This window comes from Suncus etruscus, chromosome 3, assembly GCF_024139225.1.
Source record: "Suncus etruscus isolate mSunEtr1 chromosome 3, mSunEtr1.pri.cur, whole genome shotgun sequence".
NCBI classification, from domain to species: Eukaryota; Metazoa; Chordata; class Mammalia; order Eulipotyphla; family Soricidae; genus Suncus; species Suncus etruscus.
In genome coordinates, this window is record NC_064850.1 from 109,237,093 (window position 1) to 109,252,362 (window position 15,270).

Consider the following 15,270-nt stretch of genomic DNA (forward strand, 5'->3'; position numbering starts at 1 on the left):
GTGAAATGTAAAAGTGAATATTATGTAAATCTGTGCTATGCAGGAAGCCGAAGCTGATTCATATGAAGGTCTAACAAAGCAGGTATGGAAGAAATATTTGCTAAGGGGTCAAGAATATAGTACAGGCAGTAAGGCACTTGCTGTGCATGGGAAATACTCCAAATGGAATCAGTGGCACCACTCATGTTCCCTGAGCACTACCAGGAATGATCTCTGAGCATTGAGAAAAAGTAAGCTCTGAACACTGCTAGGTGCAATGTCCCCGCACCCCAAAAAACAAACAAAAAGTGTTTGCTTAATGGATGGGAAGCTGAAGAAAGCAATAATGACTGAGGAAGTGAGAGTCTGTTTGACTCATGAGAAATTGAAGTGGGTAATGAAATCATCACTCTCTTTTGATCTTGTTTTGTTTGGGGCCACATCCAGCAGTACTCAGGAGTTACTCTTGGCTCTGTACTCACAAATTACTCCTGGCAGTGCTCAGGGGACTGTATGGGATGCCAGCTACATGCAAGGTAAGCACCTTACCCACTGAGCTATTGATCCAGCACCTGAAATCATCTCTCTCTTATGCATAAACTCTCTTACACACTCCTTCTAGCCACATCTTAAGTTCTTAGGATAAACTTTAACATTCCTCTTTACAGATAAAAATTTGAAGCTAAGCACTTATAAAGGCAGTAAAAAGAGAGAGTCAATACGATTCGCTTATGGTACACTAATCTGACCAAATTTCAGATATGCCAGTTCTGGGGATGATATATATCACCAAGGCATTTGAGAGATCCTCCTCACTCCTTATCTTCCTTCTTTCAGAAGCCCTGGCATGCCCCTAAAATTCATAGTATCACTAGTAGTGCAGTGAACCTCTGGATAACTTCATTTTTTTAATGCTGTCATTCCTATAGAACACACTAATTTAACAGAATATTCAGCTAACAAGAGCTTACTAAACCTTCTGCCATTGTATTAATTACTTCATTGGAGATACGATAATTTTCACAAATGTGCACGCTACTGGGGCCAGAGCACAATGGTAGGGTGTTTGCCTTGCACGTGGCCAACCTGGGTTCAATCCCTGGTATCCCATATGGTCCCCTAAGTCTGTCAAGAGTAATTTTTGAGCACAGAGCCAGAAGTAACTCCTGAAAGCCATTGGGTGTGGCCCCAAAACAAAACAAATAAAAATAATGTGCTTGCTACTGTACTTTTTCCTTTTTCTTTTCTTTAAACTTTCTTCTCTTCCTTTTTATTTCCTTTTTCTCTTTTTGCTTCCTTTTTATTTCTTATTTTTTCTTTTTTCAAAAATCTTTGCTTTCATTTATTTGGAAACAAATTATAATCATCTATGTGATACATTTTTTTAAAATACATTTTTGTTGTTATTGTTAGTTTTGGGGCCACATCCAATGGTGCTCAGGGGATACTCCTGGATCTGGCTCTAAATTCACTCCTGGCAGGTTTGGGGGACCATATGAGATGCTGAGAATCAGCAAATGCCCTCCCTGCTGTGCTATTTCTCCAGCCCCTTTAAAAACATTTTAAAAATGTAAAAAATAAGAGAGTCAAGAATAAATTCTGGCTCCTATTTACATGATCTTTTATTAGGTGTGGGAGTGCCACACCCAGGAGTACTCAGAGGGTTACTCCTGATTCTGTGCTTAGAAATGACTCCTGTGGGGAGATAGCACAGCGGTGTTTGCCTTGCAAACAGCCGATCCAGGACCTAAGGTGGTTGGTTCAAATCCCGGTGTCCCATATGGTCCTCCGTGCCTGCCAGGAGCTATTTCTGAGCAGACAGCCAGGAGTAACCCCTGAGCATCACCAGGTGTGGCCCAAAAACCAAAAAAACAAACAACAAAAATGACTCCTGGCAGGCTCAGGACACCATATGGGGTAATAGACCTGGTCGGCCATGTGCATAGAAAGTGCCCTACCTGCTATGCCATCTCTCAGGCTCATATAATTTTTACTAATATATACATTCTTGTTTTTTCTTTTTTTTTTAATCTCTTCTGTTTTGTCTTTTGGGCTACAACTGCTAATAAGTAGGGACCAAACAGTGCCACAAATGGAACTTGGGTCTCCTGTATGCAATGCATGTTGTGCTCATAAGGCCCTTTTCAAATCAGACCACAGAGAATGTTTTGGGAGTTAAGGATGATTGCCCTCTGGACTAAGATGCATCATGTTTTCATCATAAACTCTTTTAGGAAACTCCAGCTCAAGTTCACATAGCATAAAAATTGTTTCACTCACTTTTGTGTGCGTTCCTTTGGTCCTGCCTGCTCTTACATTCTGAACCCTGGCACAGTTCTTAACACGATGCAAATGTTTTTTTGTATTTTTGTTTGTTTGTTTGTTTTTGGGTCACACCTGGCGGTACTCAGGGGTTACTCGTGGTTGTCTGCTCAGAAATAGCTCCTGGCAGGCACGGGGGACCATATGGGACACCAGGATTCGAACCAACCACCTTTTGGTCCTGGATTGGCTGCTTGCAAGGCAAACACCACTGTGCTATCTCTCCGGGCCCAACACGATGCAAATATTAAGAGTGCTTCACGGGCCTGGAGAGATAGCACAGCGGTGTTTGCCTTGCAAGCAGCCGATCCAGGACCAAAGATGGTTGGTTCGATCCCGGTGTCCCATATGGTCCACCGTGCCTGCCAGGAGCTATTTCTGAGCAGACAGCCAGGAGTAACCCCTGAGCACCGCCGGGTGTAGCCCAAAAACCAAAAACCAAAAAAAAATAAAAATAAAAATAAAAAAAAAAGTGCTTCACTACTCTTGAAATGCAGGATTTCCTATGGTAGAGGTTTTGCAGGAGTGAGAAGCATGTTCCCATAATAAGCCCCAGTGCCTGCTAACTCTCCCTCTTCCAAGATTTGAGGGAAGAAAATGTCGAAGGTGTGCCAGGGAAGAGGAGGCATCGATCCCCATGCCTTCTTTCTGTGAAGTCCCCACACTCACAGGGAGGCACTTGACATGCCCTTTCAAGGACAACCACACAGGCTGTTCCACAAGAACAAAGAGGAACCTCATCCCATTCTTCTCAAGGGCGCAGTCAGGTATGTGGTATGAATGACAGACTTGGACACCAATCAACTCTTCATTCTTTCACTCTCTCCCACATCTTCTGGCTCTCCTTTATTCTGTGGCTTTCTTTTGGGTCTTTGACAAAACCAACTCAGCTTCTAAGCAGCTGCCTCTAGCTGGGCTGTGAGAAAAAAGCATTGAAGAGTCTCAAGGAAACAGCATCCATTGATGCTGGATGTGCCTTCCCTAGAGCCATTCAGGTCTGTTTCCCAGCACAGTATTAGGGTGACAATAGGGGCCATGGAGTTAAGTTTTCAAGGTGGGACTATCAAGTGTCTCAAGTCTGGAAAACCAGGGAAGGGAAGGACATTTAAGAAGTAGAGCAAGGGTTGCTCTATGGGGCACAGACAGCAGGGCCACCCCGGCTGGGAGCTGCCATCGAACAAGGATAGTTATCCTTGCCATAAGGGCAGGGTGGCTGCTTAGAGCAGGCATGGGAGAAGAAGGGTGTCCAAAAACAGACCCTTCTCAGAATGGAGGTGGGCATGTTCCCCTTTCTGCCTCAGCCACAGCAGCCACCTAACAGAAATGACCGGCTCCACCTTATCAAAATGCCAAGCCAAGCCACATTTGTTCCAGACCTAGAAATCCTAAATCTCAAAATTTCAAAGCTCAGTAGGGGAGCCAGAGTGGTGGCGCAAGTGGTAGGGCATTTGCCCTGCAGTGCTAACCTAGGACGAACTGCAGTTCGATCCCCCAGCATCCCATATGTCCTTCAAGCCAGGAGCTATTTCTGATTGCACAGCCAGGAGTAACCCAAGTGTCACCGGGTGTGGCCCAAAAAGCAAAAAAACAAAAAACAAAGACCACCCCCCCCAAAATAAAAAGCTCAGTAGGATTTCAGGAAATTTGATGGGAAAGTTTCAGAGAAGACCACCATGCTCAGTGAGCCAAAATAGTAACACAGAAGGCTCCACGAGCACAAACCACCGCCCAGGAAATTATCAGACACAAGATATATTAACAATGATTTCAAATTGATCCTTATTGATCTGAGTTTTTTTTTTTTTTTTTTTTTTTTGTGTTTTTTGGGCCACACCCGGTAACACTCAGGGGTTACTCCTGGCTATGCGCTCAGAAGTCGCTCCTGGCTTGGGGGACCATATGGGACACCGGGGGATCGAACCGCGGTCCGTCCTAGGCTAGCACAGGCAAGGCAGGCACCTTACCTCTAGCGCCACCGCCTGGCCCTGATCTGAGTTTTTTGTTTGTTTCTTTGTTTTCTTTGTTGTTGTTGTTGTTTCTTAGTTTTGGGGCCACATCCATCCATGCTCTGGGATTACTCCTGACCATATGGGACTCTGGGTCTTTTTTTTTTTTTTTTTTTGGTTTTTGGGCCACACCTGTTTGACGCTCAGGGGTTACTCCTGGCTATGTGCTCAGAAATCGCCCCTGGGTTGGGGCGACCATATGGGACGCCGGGGATCGAACCACGGTCCGTTCCTTGGCTAGCGCTTGTAAGGCAGACACCTTACCTCTAGCGCCACCTTCCCGGCCCCGGGACTCTGGGTCTTGAACCCAGGTTGGCTGCATGTAAGGCAAGCATTTTATCTGCTGGATTATTGCTCTAGCCCCTTGATCTAAGTTTTGATTATTACATTTGCCTTTGTGTTGTAACAAACAATATAAAAGTGAATTTGTTAGTGTCAACAATGGGCAGGTTAGGGTGGTACCTGGGAAACTGGGGACACTGGTGGAGGGAAGGTCACACTGGTGGTATGATTGGTGATAACATATTTACTGTCTTAAACAACTATATTTGGAACAAGTTGGTAAATCACATATTATAATACAAATTTTAAATAAATGAACAAAAACTCCCAATCAAACCCCAAAACACAGTCCAGGTAGTTCTCCAAAGCCAGTTACCTTCAATCATCAATCCTCTCAAAAGGATGAACATTCACTGCTTTTTTTTGGGGTGTTGCTTCTTGAGTCACACCTGGTGATGCTCAGGGGTAACTCCTGGCTCTGTGCCCAGAAATCGCTCCTGGCTTGGGGGACCAAATGGGACGCCAGGGAATCGAACTGCAATCCGTCCTAGGTTAGCGTGTGCAAGGCAAATATCCTAACACTTTCGCCACCGCCCCGGCCCCTTAGGAAGACATTTGAAGCAAGACAGCAATCCAGGCCCTGTAGTATGTCTGTGTTCTCTGAAAATCTAGAGAAATTACTATCACTCTGTTCTCTCACACTAACCCAGGACTCCCCATTCCGCTTGAGCACTAGGGCCGTAGCTCAAGTATGAGGCTGGAGCATCCTGGGAAAAAGATATCTTTCCTAGACTCATGGTGGAGATATAATGACTAAAAGCATGATCCACAGTATCATATATGCTGCTTTGTCCTCAGTTCTTCGTGTCTAGAGATATGAGTCAAAGGTGGCACATGAGGGTCTCTCATTTAGCACATTTGACCCACTTAGCACATTTCATTCCCTTGACTTTTGTTTGCTTGCTTTACTTTGGAGACACACTGGTTCTACATTCAGAAATCACTCCTGGAGGGATCAGGACACCATATGGGATGCTGGGAATCAAACCCAGATGTGTGCAAGGCCAACATACCCCTTCCTTTACCTTCCCCCTACCATCACTCTGGACCCCCATTCCCTTGATTTAATAGAAGAGGGAAAAGGGGAAGCTAGTTGCTTAGTTCTATCTATGGATAGGAAAGCCTTTAGATGGGGCCAGAGCAGTGGCACAGCAGTAGGGTGTTTGCCTTGCACATGCTAACCTAGGATGGACCACAGTTTGATTCCCCAGTATCCCATATGGTCCCCCAAGCCAGGAGCAATTTCTGAGCACATAGCCAGAAGTTACCTCTGAGCGTCACCCGGTATGGCCCCAAAACAAACAAACAAAAAAAAGGAAAGCCTTCAGAACTATCAGATCTCCCCTTTAACTCCTCTCTGCTAACTGGCTGGTAGGGTGGGGAGGCAATGTGAATTACATTTAAGACCAAGTTTGCTCTTAGTGACTAGAGAAGATAGATGTCAGGAAAATATAACTGCTTTCAACAGCTGCCATTTATTTTGCTCTTCCTGCATACCATGAGTCTGAGAAGTAGGTACTTCGGTGACAAAGAGGAAGCAGAGGCCATCCAAGGTTGAGATAAGTGGCTTCCTGGATGTCCCTTAGTCTGGGCCAGCCCCACTGACCTACACTGCTCCGGGGAGCCACATCATCTCACACCGCACGAAGGGCGCCACCCAGGACAGGCATATCACATTCCACGCTCTGCCCAGATCTAGCCACAAAGAGGAATGAAGAGAAGCTTTTGCTAAGAGCTGAATTTTCCTAAGATTCTCCCTGTAAACATTCTATCTATGGTCACAAATGGTTCTATTGTGACATTTATCCCTCCCCTATGCAGAGACATAAAGGGACAGAGTCTAAAGGCTCTGCAAAGAAATTAAAAGGAAATTGTTTCATTGAAACCAAGATTTCTACCATCTATTTGAGCTACAAGAACTTTTATTCTATACTTAATAACCCAGTACAGGAATAAAATGTATTCTGGCAGACTTTTAGGCAGACAGTGGGATGTAGGATTCAAGAGATGGTTGGTGAAGCAGCTGGGACATATTTTGGCTACAGGAACAAAAAAAAGGAGACAATTATGAATTGCCTCCCCAATTATGAATAATCTTAATAGGGGCCAGAGCAATAGCACAGCAAGTTGGGAGTTTGCCTTGCATATGGCTGACCCAGGGTTTAATCTGTGGCAATCAATATGGTTCCCCAAATCTGTCAGGAATGATTTCTGAGCACAGATTCAAGAGTAACCCCTGAGTGTCACTGAGTGTGGCCCAAAATCAAACAAACACATGAAAAAAAAAAAAAGAGAAAAGAAAAATCTTGGGCCAGAGTGATAGCACTTGCACGCAATCAACCCAGGACAGACCCCGGTTCGATTCCCAGCATCCCATATGATCCCCTAATCCTGCCAGCAGCGATTTCTGAGCGCAAAGCCAGGAGTAACCACTGAGCATCACTGAGTCTGACTCCAAAAACCAAAAGAAAAAGAAAAAGAAAAGAAAGGAAAAAAACATCAATCTTAATAAATCTGAAAAACAAGGGTAAATCATGTTTTTTAAAATTATTTCATCTGGGGCCAGAGAGATAGCACGGAGGTAAGGCGTTTGCCTTTCATGCAGAAGGATGGTGGTTCAAATCCCAGCATCCCATATGGTCCCCTGTGCCTGCCAGGGGCAATTTCTGAGCATAGAGCCTGGAGTAACCCCTGAGCACTGCCAGGTGTGATCCAAAAACCAAAAAAAAGAAAAAATATGTCATCTGGACAGAACAACTCACAAATATCCATGTGGGACCCAGAGTGATAGCACAGCGTGTAGGGTGTATGCCTTGCATGCTACTGACTTGGGTTCAATCTCCAGCATCCTATACTGTTTTCTGAGACTGTCAGGAGTAATTCCTGAGCAAAGAGCCAGGAGTAACCCCTCAGCACCACCGGGTATGGCCCAAAAGACACCTCACCAAAAAAAAAAAAAAAATCAATGTATACAAGTTACTTTATACAAAGAAATTATCCAATCACTTGCTGTTTTAATCTGGACTCTACTGAGAAAATAAAAACAGAGGAGGGTTGAAGTGCTTGCCTATTGAGTGGCCAGCCCTAGACAATATCCTGGGCACATTTAATGATCTACCGAGCATTGCCCCAAGTGATCTCTGAGCACAGAACCAGCCTTACCCAATAAATCCTGAGCACTACTGGGTGTGCCCTCCACCCTTCAGCAAAAAAACAAAAACAAAAAAACCTCAAAAGCCCACAAGCAGTCGCAATAATTCAAGCAATGGAAGGCCTATCAGAATCCAAATATCAGATCTCTTACCCTGAACCTCTGCCCCATGCCAGCCATTCCATTATCTCAAGTTCCACCCTCCTTTCTCTCCCTGAGGCCTGTTCCACAGCAACACACACTTGGGGTGCCTCAACTTGCAAACACCAAGTCCCAGTTCCCCAGCTGTTCCAGGGGAGAAGCAGTGACAGGCAGGTCCTCGCAGGCAGAGCAGGCGGGACTCCAAGAACCCATCTGAGCGCATCTTCGCCTCTGGGTTCCAAAATCATTCCCACGGGGGTGGGGGAACTCCCAGAGGGGCATGGCTAACAGCCCCTAGAAAATGTGCAGATCGTGGGTGCTGGAATTTTTCTCATTCTTTTGCCTCATTTTCCTTTTCTGTTTCTACCCCGCAGATGTAGCACTTGTATTACAAAGGAGGGAATAAGGAGAAGGAGGAAGGGGAGAGAAAGGGAGTTGAAACAAATCCTATAAACCCTAGAGAAGCCTGGAGAAAGGTCACCTTGGCCAAGGACCAGTAAGCGGTTCCCCTTGCCTTGGGGTAGGCAACTGGCTGGCATCTGCAGAGTCTCCTGCTAGTGATTCTCTCCCCGGGCATCCTGAGTGAGTGCCACTTCTTGCCATCCGCATCCTTTCTTTCCTTACCTACTCGGAAGATGAGGTCGTCCTCGATGGGATTCTCTTTTCGCTTGCCGGTGCTGTACATGCTGGCGGGTCTTTTGACGGCTTTCTGCTTCACGTGGCCGCTCCCGGGGGACTTAACGCGCCTCTTGACACCCTCAGTGGTGGGGGACACGTCGGCGGAGCGGATGACCTTCAGCTTGAAGGGGCTGCCGCGGATGTGCTGGTCATAGAGTCTCAGCGACAGCGTGAAGTCACCTTCCTTCTGCACAGTGTAGAGAAACTCGTAGGTGCCGTTCTTGTTGTCCAGGATCTCACCGTCGGCCACACTGCCGTCAGGCGTGCTCAGCTCGGCCGTGATGTAGGCGTTGCCACTCTTGCAGAGCTCACCGTCCTTGTCCTTGGTGGTGATGGTCACTGACATGGGCTGCCCGATGATGGTCTGCCGCAGCCCCTCGCCCGTGGCCACCGTCTCGGAGGCCACGGCGTTGGTGGTGAGAATGGTGCCCAGGTTGTGGATGGACTTCTTGAGCCCTTCCGTCTCCACGATGAAGTCCAGCTGGTCGTTCTCCCGTGGGTGCAGAGGGAAGTCCTGGTCAGCCAGTTCGTTGAGCTTCTCGCTCATCTGCTTCTTCACTAGCAGCACCTCCGTCTCCGTGCCATGGTTGAGCGCCTGTGCGGTGAAGTTGCTGCAGCTCTTAATGCTCTCCTGGCCCTCAAGCAGCGTGTCCAGCTGCGACTGCAGGACCTGAAGTGGGGACCGGAGATCCAGGAGGGCGGGTGAGTCCTTCCTGGGCACTGCACTCTCCCCCCCCTCGCCACCCCCGAGGGGCCGCTTTGCACCTGCCCACCCACGAGAACGTTGGGGTCCCTCCCTGCGAGGTTAGCTAACGTAATGAACCCAGTTGTGCAGCCTAATCCGATACTGCACGCCCCTCGTCTTCTCTTTCCCTTCCGTCCCACCCATGCTCTCCTACATACATATTTCTAGGGTCATGTGTTTCAGATGCAAGCTAAGTTAAGGCATCAGGAGCCAGCCGATGGCTAGGCCTGGCATCTGAACCAAAGCTCCTCTGTCACCACCCTCAGAAACAGAAACCAGAGCAAAGAATGCTCCACGCCTTCACAGCAGAAGAGTTTTGCAGGCTGGGCCTGGAGGCTGAGACACGCTGAATGGAACAAAGCCTGCAGTCAGGGTTGGCTGGGAAGTTGACTAACAGGTTGGTGTGGGTGAGAACATAATTAAGAGACTATTAGACATTATAATTAAGGAAGGAAAACAATCCAGTTTAACCTGACATCTTGAAAGCATTACTTTAGATTTATGGCCTTGCCTTGTGTCCAATTATCTATGGGTACTTGAGCCATAGAATCATAGTATTGCTGGAAACAGGAAGGAGGGAAATGAAACTTAATTATGCTGAGAGATCTTGACTGTTTACTGGCTAACAGTGACAGGCCAGGGCCCACTTGAGTCCTCTGCTGCTCTTTGACTGTGCCTGGAGAGCCCAGAGAGCCTATGCAGAGGGCTGAGCCTTACTTTGTGTTTGAGGCCATAGTTGACCTCTAGCTCCATTAGCAGTACACTCTTGCGCACATTCAACGTCTTCTGTAGCTCATCGAAGGTGGAATGGATGTCATCCACTATGCTGGCCTTCTGGTTGGTTAACTGATGAATGATCTCTGAGATGAACTGCAGAGCAGAATCTATTTCAGGGAGCCTGGGTATGTGGAGTGGGAGGGGAAGGACAATTGTTTAGTATAGCCTAGAAAGAATGCAAAAGTGACCCAATACAAGTTTCTCAAAAACCCACTGCATCTTTCATCATCCTTAAAGGAACCAAAGAACCAGGTGAATAAGACAGAACATAATTATTGCCTTTGAGATTAGACTCTGAAAGTCCATTTTGGGTTCATACTACCTCAATAAGCTCAATGGAATAAATGGAATAAATGATGCTCCCTGGGCCCGGAGAGATAGCACAGCGGCGTTTGCCTTGCAAGCAGCCGATCCAGGAACTGCAAGCAGTTCGAATCCCGGTGTCCCATATGGTCCCCCGTGCCTGCCAGGAGCTATTTCTGAGCAGACAGCCAGGAGTAACCCCTGAGCACCGCCGGGTGTGACCCAAAAACTAAAAAAAAAAAAAAAAAAAAAAAAAATGATGCTCCCTAAGCCGGAAGTGCCTTCACCTCACGCAAATTCTAAATTGGGCATTTTCGAACTTGACACCATAGTATCTGGGGCTGCATAATTTCTGGTTACATGGAACTGTCCTGAGCATTATAGGATCTTTAATAGCATCCTGACCTTTACCACCAGCTAACAGCAGCAGCCCAGACCCTGAGAGATGCAACCAAAAAAAAAAAAAAAAAAAGGCTGTACCACAGCTGAGAATCAATATTCTACATATGCAGCTTTATAGCTTTATCTCTCCTCCCCAATCATAAGAAAAATTTATTTGTGGGCATTGTCTTCCACATGTGAAATACTAAGTGTTCCACTGTTGAGCCAACTCCCCAGCCCCTCACATGAAAAATTGCCCCAACTTCATTTCCTGGGCACTAGCTGTAAGTCCTCAAGTTTTTACTTTGGCTAAACTAATCACCCTTCTCTTCAATGTGACTATTGGTGGGAAGATTTATTGGCTATTTCTTCCGCCTCTTTGGTCTTTCTCATGCATTGCACAGTTGCACTGGTCCTTCAATTCCAGACCAAAGAAAGAACCAGGAATAAGGGCTGAGGGATGACTTTGAGCAAGCAGGGCTCTGCCCCACTTCTCTGGGCTCCCCACTGGCACAAGGGCCTGATGTCAAGAACAGCTTTGAAAGACTCGCAAACTGTTTCTGGGGGTGGCATCAACAGACTTTTTTTTTTTTTTGGTTTTTGAGCACACACAGTGCTCAGGGTTCTGGCTCGACGCTCAGAAATCACTCCTGGCAAGCTCGGGGGACCATATAGGATGCCAGGATTCGAACCACTGTCCTTGCATACAAGGCAAATGCCCTACCTTCATGCTATCTTTCCAGCCCCAGCAAGTACTTTTCTAGGGGGTATTTTTTTATTCTAATCATCTAAGAATGCTGAAAACAAGATGGTACCCAAGCACTTTGGAATTCCAGCCAAGGGCAGAGGATGGGCTTACTGGGGTCACTCCTGACTGAGCTTTGGGCTATTCACCCTCTAGGGGAGCATGGGGGAGAAGAGGTGGATAAAATTGCACCCACAGGTGATGGGGCAGCCTGTGGCAGGTGTGCGTACCTTTTGTTGACAGAGTCCAGCTGCACCTGGAGGGAGGCTTTGTGCTGCTCCACCACGTCCTTGAGAGGCACTGTGGGGTGCTCTGCATGCTCCCCCTCGGTGCACTCCCGACACATGGCAGTCTCGCAAGACTGGCAGTAAAAGTCCATCACCTGCAGAAAACACAAGATCAGTTCCAGGTACTCAGCTCTCCCGTCTTCCTGCTCATTCCTATAGTCTGTCCTGGTGGCCACTCGAGGCCCAGTGTCATGAGGAAAGAAAGGGAGTCATTAGCTTCACCTAATGACTATGGTTGGGGTGTTGCGATTAATTCTCCATTAACATCATATTCACTTCTAGTGTCCCACATAAAGATTCTGCTAGTGTGCATATTCCATTAATATTCATATTCATTCAATTAATATATCTCCCTATCATAGTTATAAAATGTTTTTTCTGAAATGAGAATTTTTATTTTTAAAAATGTACTCTTTCTTGGGGCCGGAGTGGTGGTACATAAGGCAGTAAGGCATCTGCCTTGCCAGCGCTAGCCTAGGATGGACCACGGTTCCATCCCCTGGTGTCCCATGTGGTCCCCCAAGCCAGGAGCACTTTCAGAGTGCATAGCCAGGAGTAACCCCTGAGTATCACTGGGTGTGGCCCCCAAACAAACAAAAAACATATACACACAAAAATAAAAATGTACTCTTTTAGAAAATTTTAAATGGGAGGCCGGAGAGATAGTATGGAGGTAAGGTGTTTGCCTTGCAGGCAGAAGGTCGGCGGGTTCGAATCCCGGTGTCCCATATGGTCCCCTGAGCCTGCCAGGAGCGATTTCTGAGTGTAGAGCCAGGAGTAATCCCTGAGCACTGCTGGGTGTGACCCAAAAACCAAAAAAAAAAAAAAAAAAAAGAAAATTTCAAATGGAGGGGGCAGTGTAAAATCACCCCACATGCTGTACCTCCAGCTCCAGATGAACGAGGAATCTGAATCAAGCTGGGGTGAAACCCGTGTAGTCTGGCAGTCTTCTACCTAGTATGGAGCCCCTGCTGCCTGCCAGAACTACCATTTTTGAGTACAGGGACCACCCCTGGGTGGGGCAATAAATCCACCCAGGTTTATAAGTAAGATAATCTCTGTTTTGGGGTAAATTTAAGTTATAAACAAACATACAAAGACACCAGAGATAAACTTTGATTTAGGTAAATTAAGGTGAAGCCCAACAGGGCAGGAGTAATTTGCACAGCGGGTAGGGCATTTGTCTTGCATGTGGTCAACCTGAATTCAACCCCTGGCATCCCATATGGTCTCTTGAGCCTGTCAGGAGTGATTTCTAAACACAGAGCCAGGAATAATACCTGAACACCACTGGGTATAGCCCAAAACCCAAAACTATTTTGGAAAAGAAAGCATTTTGTGAGAAAAGTAGTATTCCCTTTAGTGAATGTCATCAGTGCCTGACAATAAAGTTGGCTCCAGTATCTCCTTCTGTATTCTGTCTGGAAGATTCCAGCGGGCACTTGGAAGGAATAAGATGAAAAGGCGCTGAGTGTCTTAGTACTGTTGTCAAAACGCTGTGGGTACCCTGAAAGGATGTGGGATGTAAGGGAGTTCCTAGAATATACTCCAAAAGCTGCTGGTGCCCAGAGAAGAAAAGAGCTGGAGACAGTGTATATTCTCCTCCCCCACTTGCTCAGCTGAATAATTTTAGGCAGTTCACTTAAACTAGTGTTGCCACCATTCCTCTGTCCAGTCAGACAATTGGAGCAACTTACTCCATGGGTTTCTCAGGATTCCTGCACCCAGAACCCTGCTGATGCCCAGCACTGCGTCTTCATGAGTCTCAGGAAGTAGCTGCTCTAATAATTACCAATGTGGGTGGGTGGAGGCTAAATGTGTTTGCCCAAGGATGAAATCCCCTTATCCTGACTATGATGAACTCTCAGCAACATGCCAAGACAGGCCGGAAATGTTAGCTCCCTTGTGAGGGCACTTCCTGTCCTCACAGCAGGAAATTTATCTTCCTACTTAGAACTCTCAAAAGATTGGCGGGTGGGAGCTTTTCCTGGAATCAACATACATACATGAAAGGGGATAATGCCTAATACAGACTGATGGATTTTCACCAATTGAAAACACTTACCAAAGGACTATTATCATACTCTATTTATAAAATAAAAATGTTAAGTTCCTATGTGCAAAATCTCTCTGACTCAGAGTTTGAAGAATTCTTTGCAAATAGGAGGAATTCCAAAACACTGTAGAATGACAGAACACTTGTGGGCAACCCAAAGGACATATTCCTTGAGCTACACTGTTATGTAGTAGACATACACATACATATATAGCTAGATAGGAATAGATATATACAAAAATATTAAATGTACACACATATATGGTTTGATTCTCACCAAAACAGAGCACATGGTTTGCTCATATTATTTTGGAAACAATATTTCCAGTGAACCAAATTCAAAGAAAAAGTCCTTCAAGCTGAACTGAAGCAATAATACATTGGATAGGGCATTCACCTTGTACAAGTATGACCCAGGTTTGATCACCAGCACCCCATTTGATCCCCTAAGCCTGGCCAGGAGTGATTCCTGAGTGAAGAGTCAGAAGTAAGCCCAAGAACCTCCGAATGTGGCCACCAAACAAAAATAGGCCTTCAAACTAGTTTCAAGATCATTTTATGTGGCACTGTAGCTGAAATAGGTACATAGTAGAACAGGATTTGAAAACATACTCTTTCTTATCGCAAATTTGATTCCATGAAGTTTGTTCCACTACAGATCTTTTTAGGAACAAATTTAGCCCATCAACTTAAAAAATTCTTTCTTGGGATTAAAGGGGGAAGGAGAGAGGAGAGGAAAAAAAAAAAACCCAAAAGAAATTTCTTTCTTTTTTTTTTTTTTTTTTTTTTTTTGGTTTTTGGGCCACACCCGGTGACGCTCAGGGGTTACTCCTGGCTATGCACTCAGAAGTCGCTCCTGGCTTGGGGGACCATATGGGACGCCGGGGGATCGAACCTCGGTCCGTCTCCTAGGCTAGCGCAGGTAAGGCAGGCACCTTACCTCGAGCGCCACCGCCCGGCCCCAGAAATTTCTTTCTTAATTCTTTAATTGCTCAAAGACAATTCTCTATGCATTTCATTACAAATGGATTTGAATGACTCTATTAATAAAAACTCAACTATCGGGGCCGGAGAGATAGCATGGAGGTAAGGCGTTTGCCTTTCATGCAGGAGGTCATCGGTTCGAATCCCGGCGCCCCATATGGTCCCCCGTGCCTGCCAGGAGCAATTTCTGAGCCTGGAGCCAGGAATAACCCCTGAGCACTGCCGGGTGTGACCCAAAAACCACAAAAAACAAACAAACAAAAAAAAAAACCTCAACTATCAAGTGGGAAGATGATGAGATTGGTCGTTCCTACTTTGATACAAAAGAGTTCACTTGGCAGAGTGCCCAGCAGTACCTAGAAGCTGATTACTA

General features: G+C 46.1%; 1 protein-coding gene across 10 annotated transcripts in view; it reads right to left on the reverse strand.

The window, feature by feature from the left end:
• TRIM2 (tripartite motif containing 2) overlaps nt 1–15,270 on the reverse strand; it is a 168,041-nt gene that overhangs the window by 18,007 nt on the left and 134,764 nt on the right. For all 10 annotated transcript variants that reach the window (XM_049769600.1, XM_049769602.1, XM_049769598.1 and 7 more), the window contains exons 4-6: nt 11,801–11,952; nt 10,082–10,262; nt 8,566–9,289 (exon numbers count right to left, since the gene is read on the reverse strand). In XM_049769600.1, coding sequence (XP_049625557.1) covers nt 8,566–9,289; nt 10,082–10,262; nt 11,801–11,952 — 1,057 coding nt within the window. The remainder of the gene's footprint in view (nt 1–8,565; nt 9,290–10,081; nt 10,263–11,800; nt 11,953–15,270) is intronic.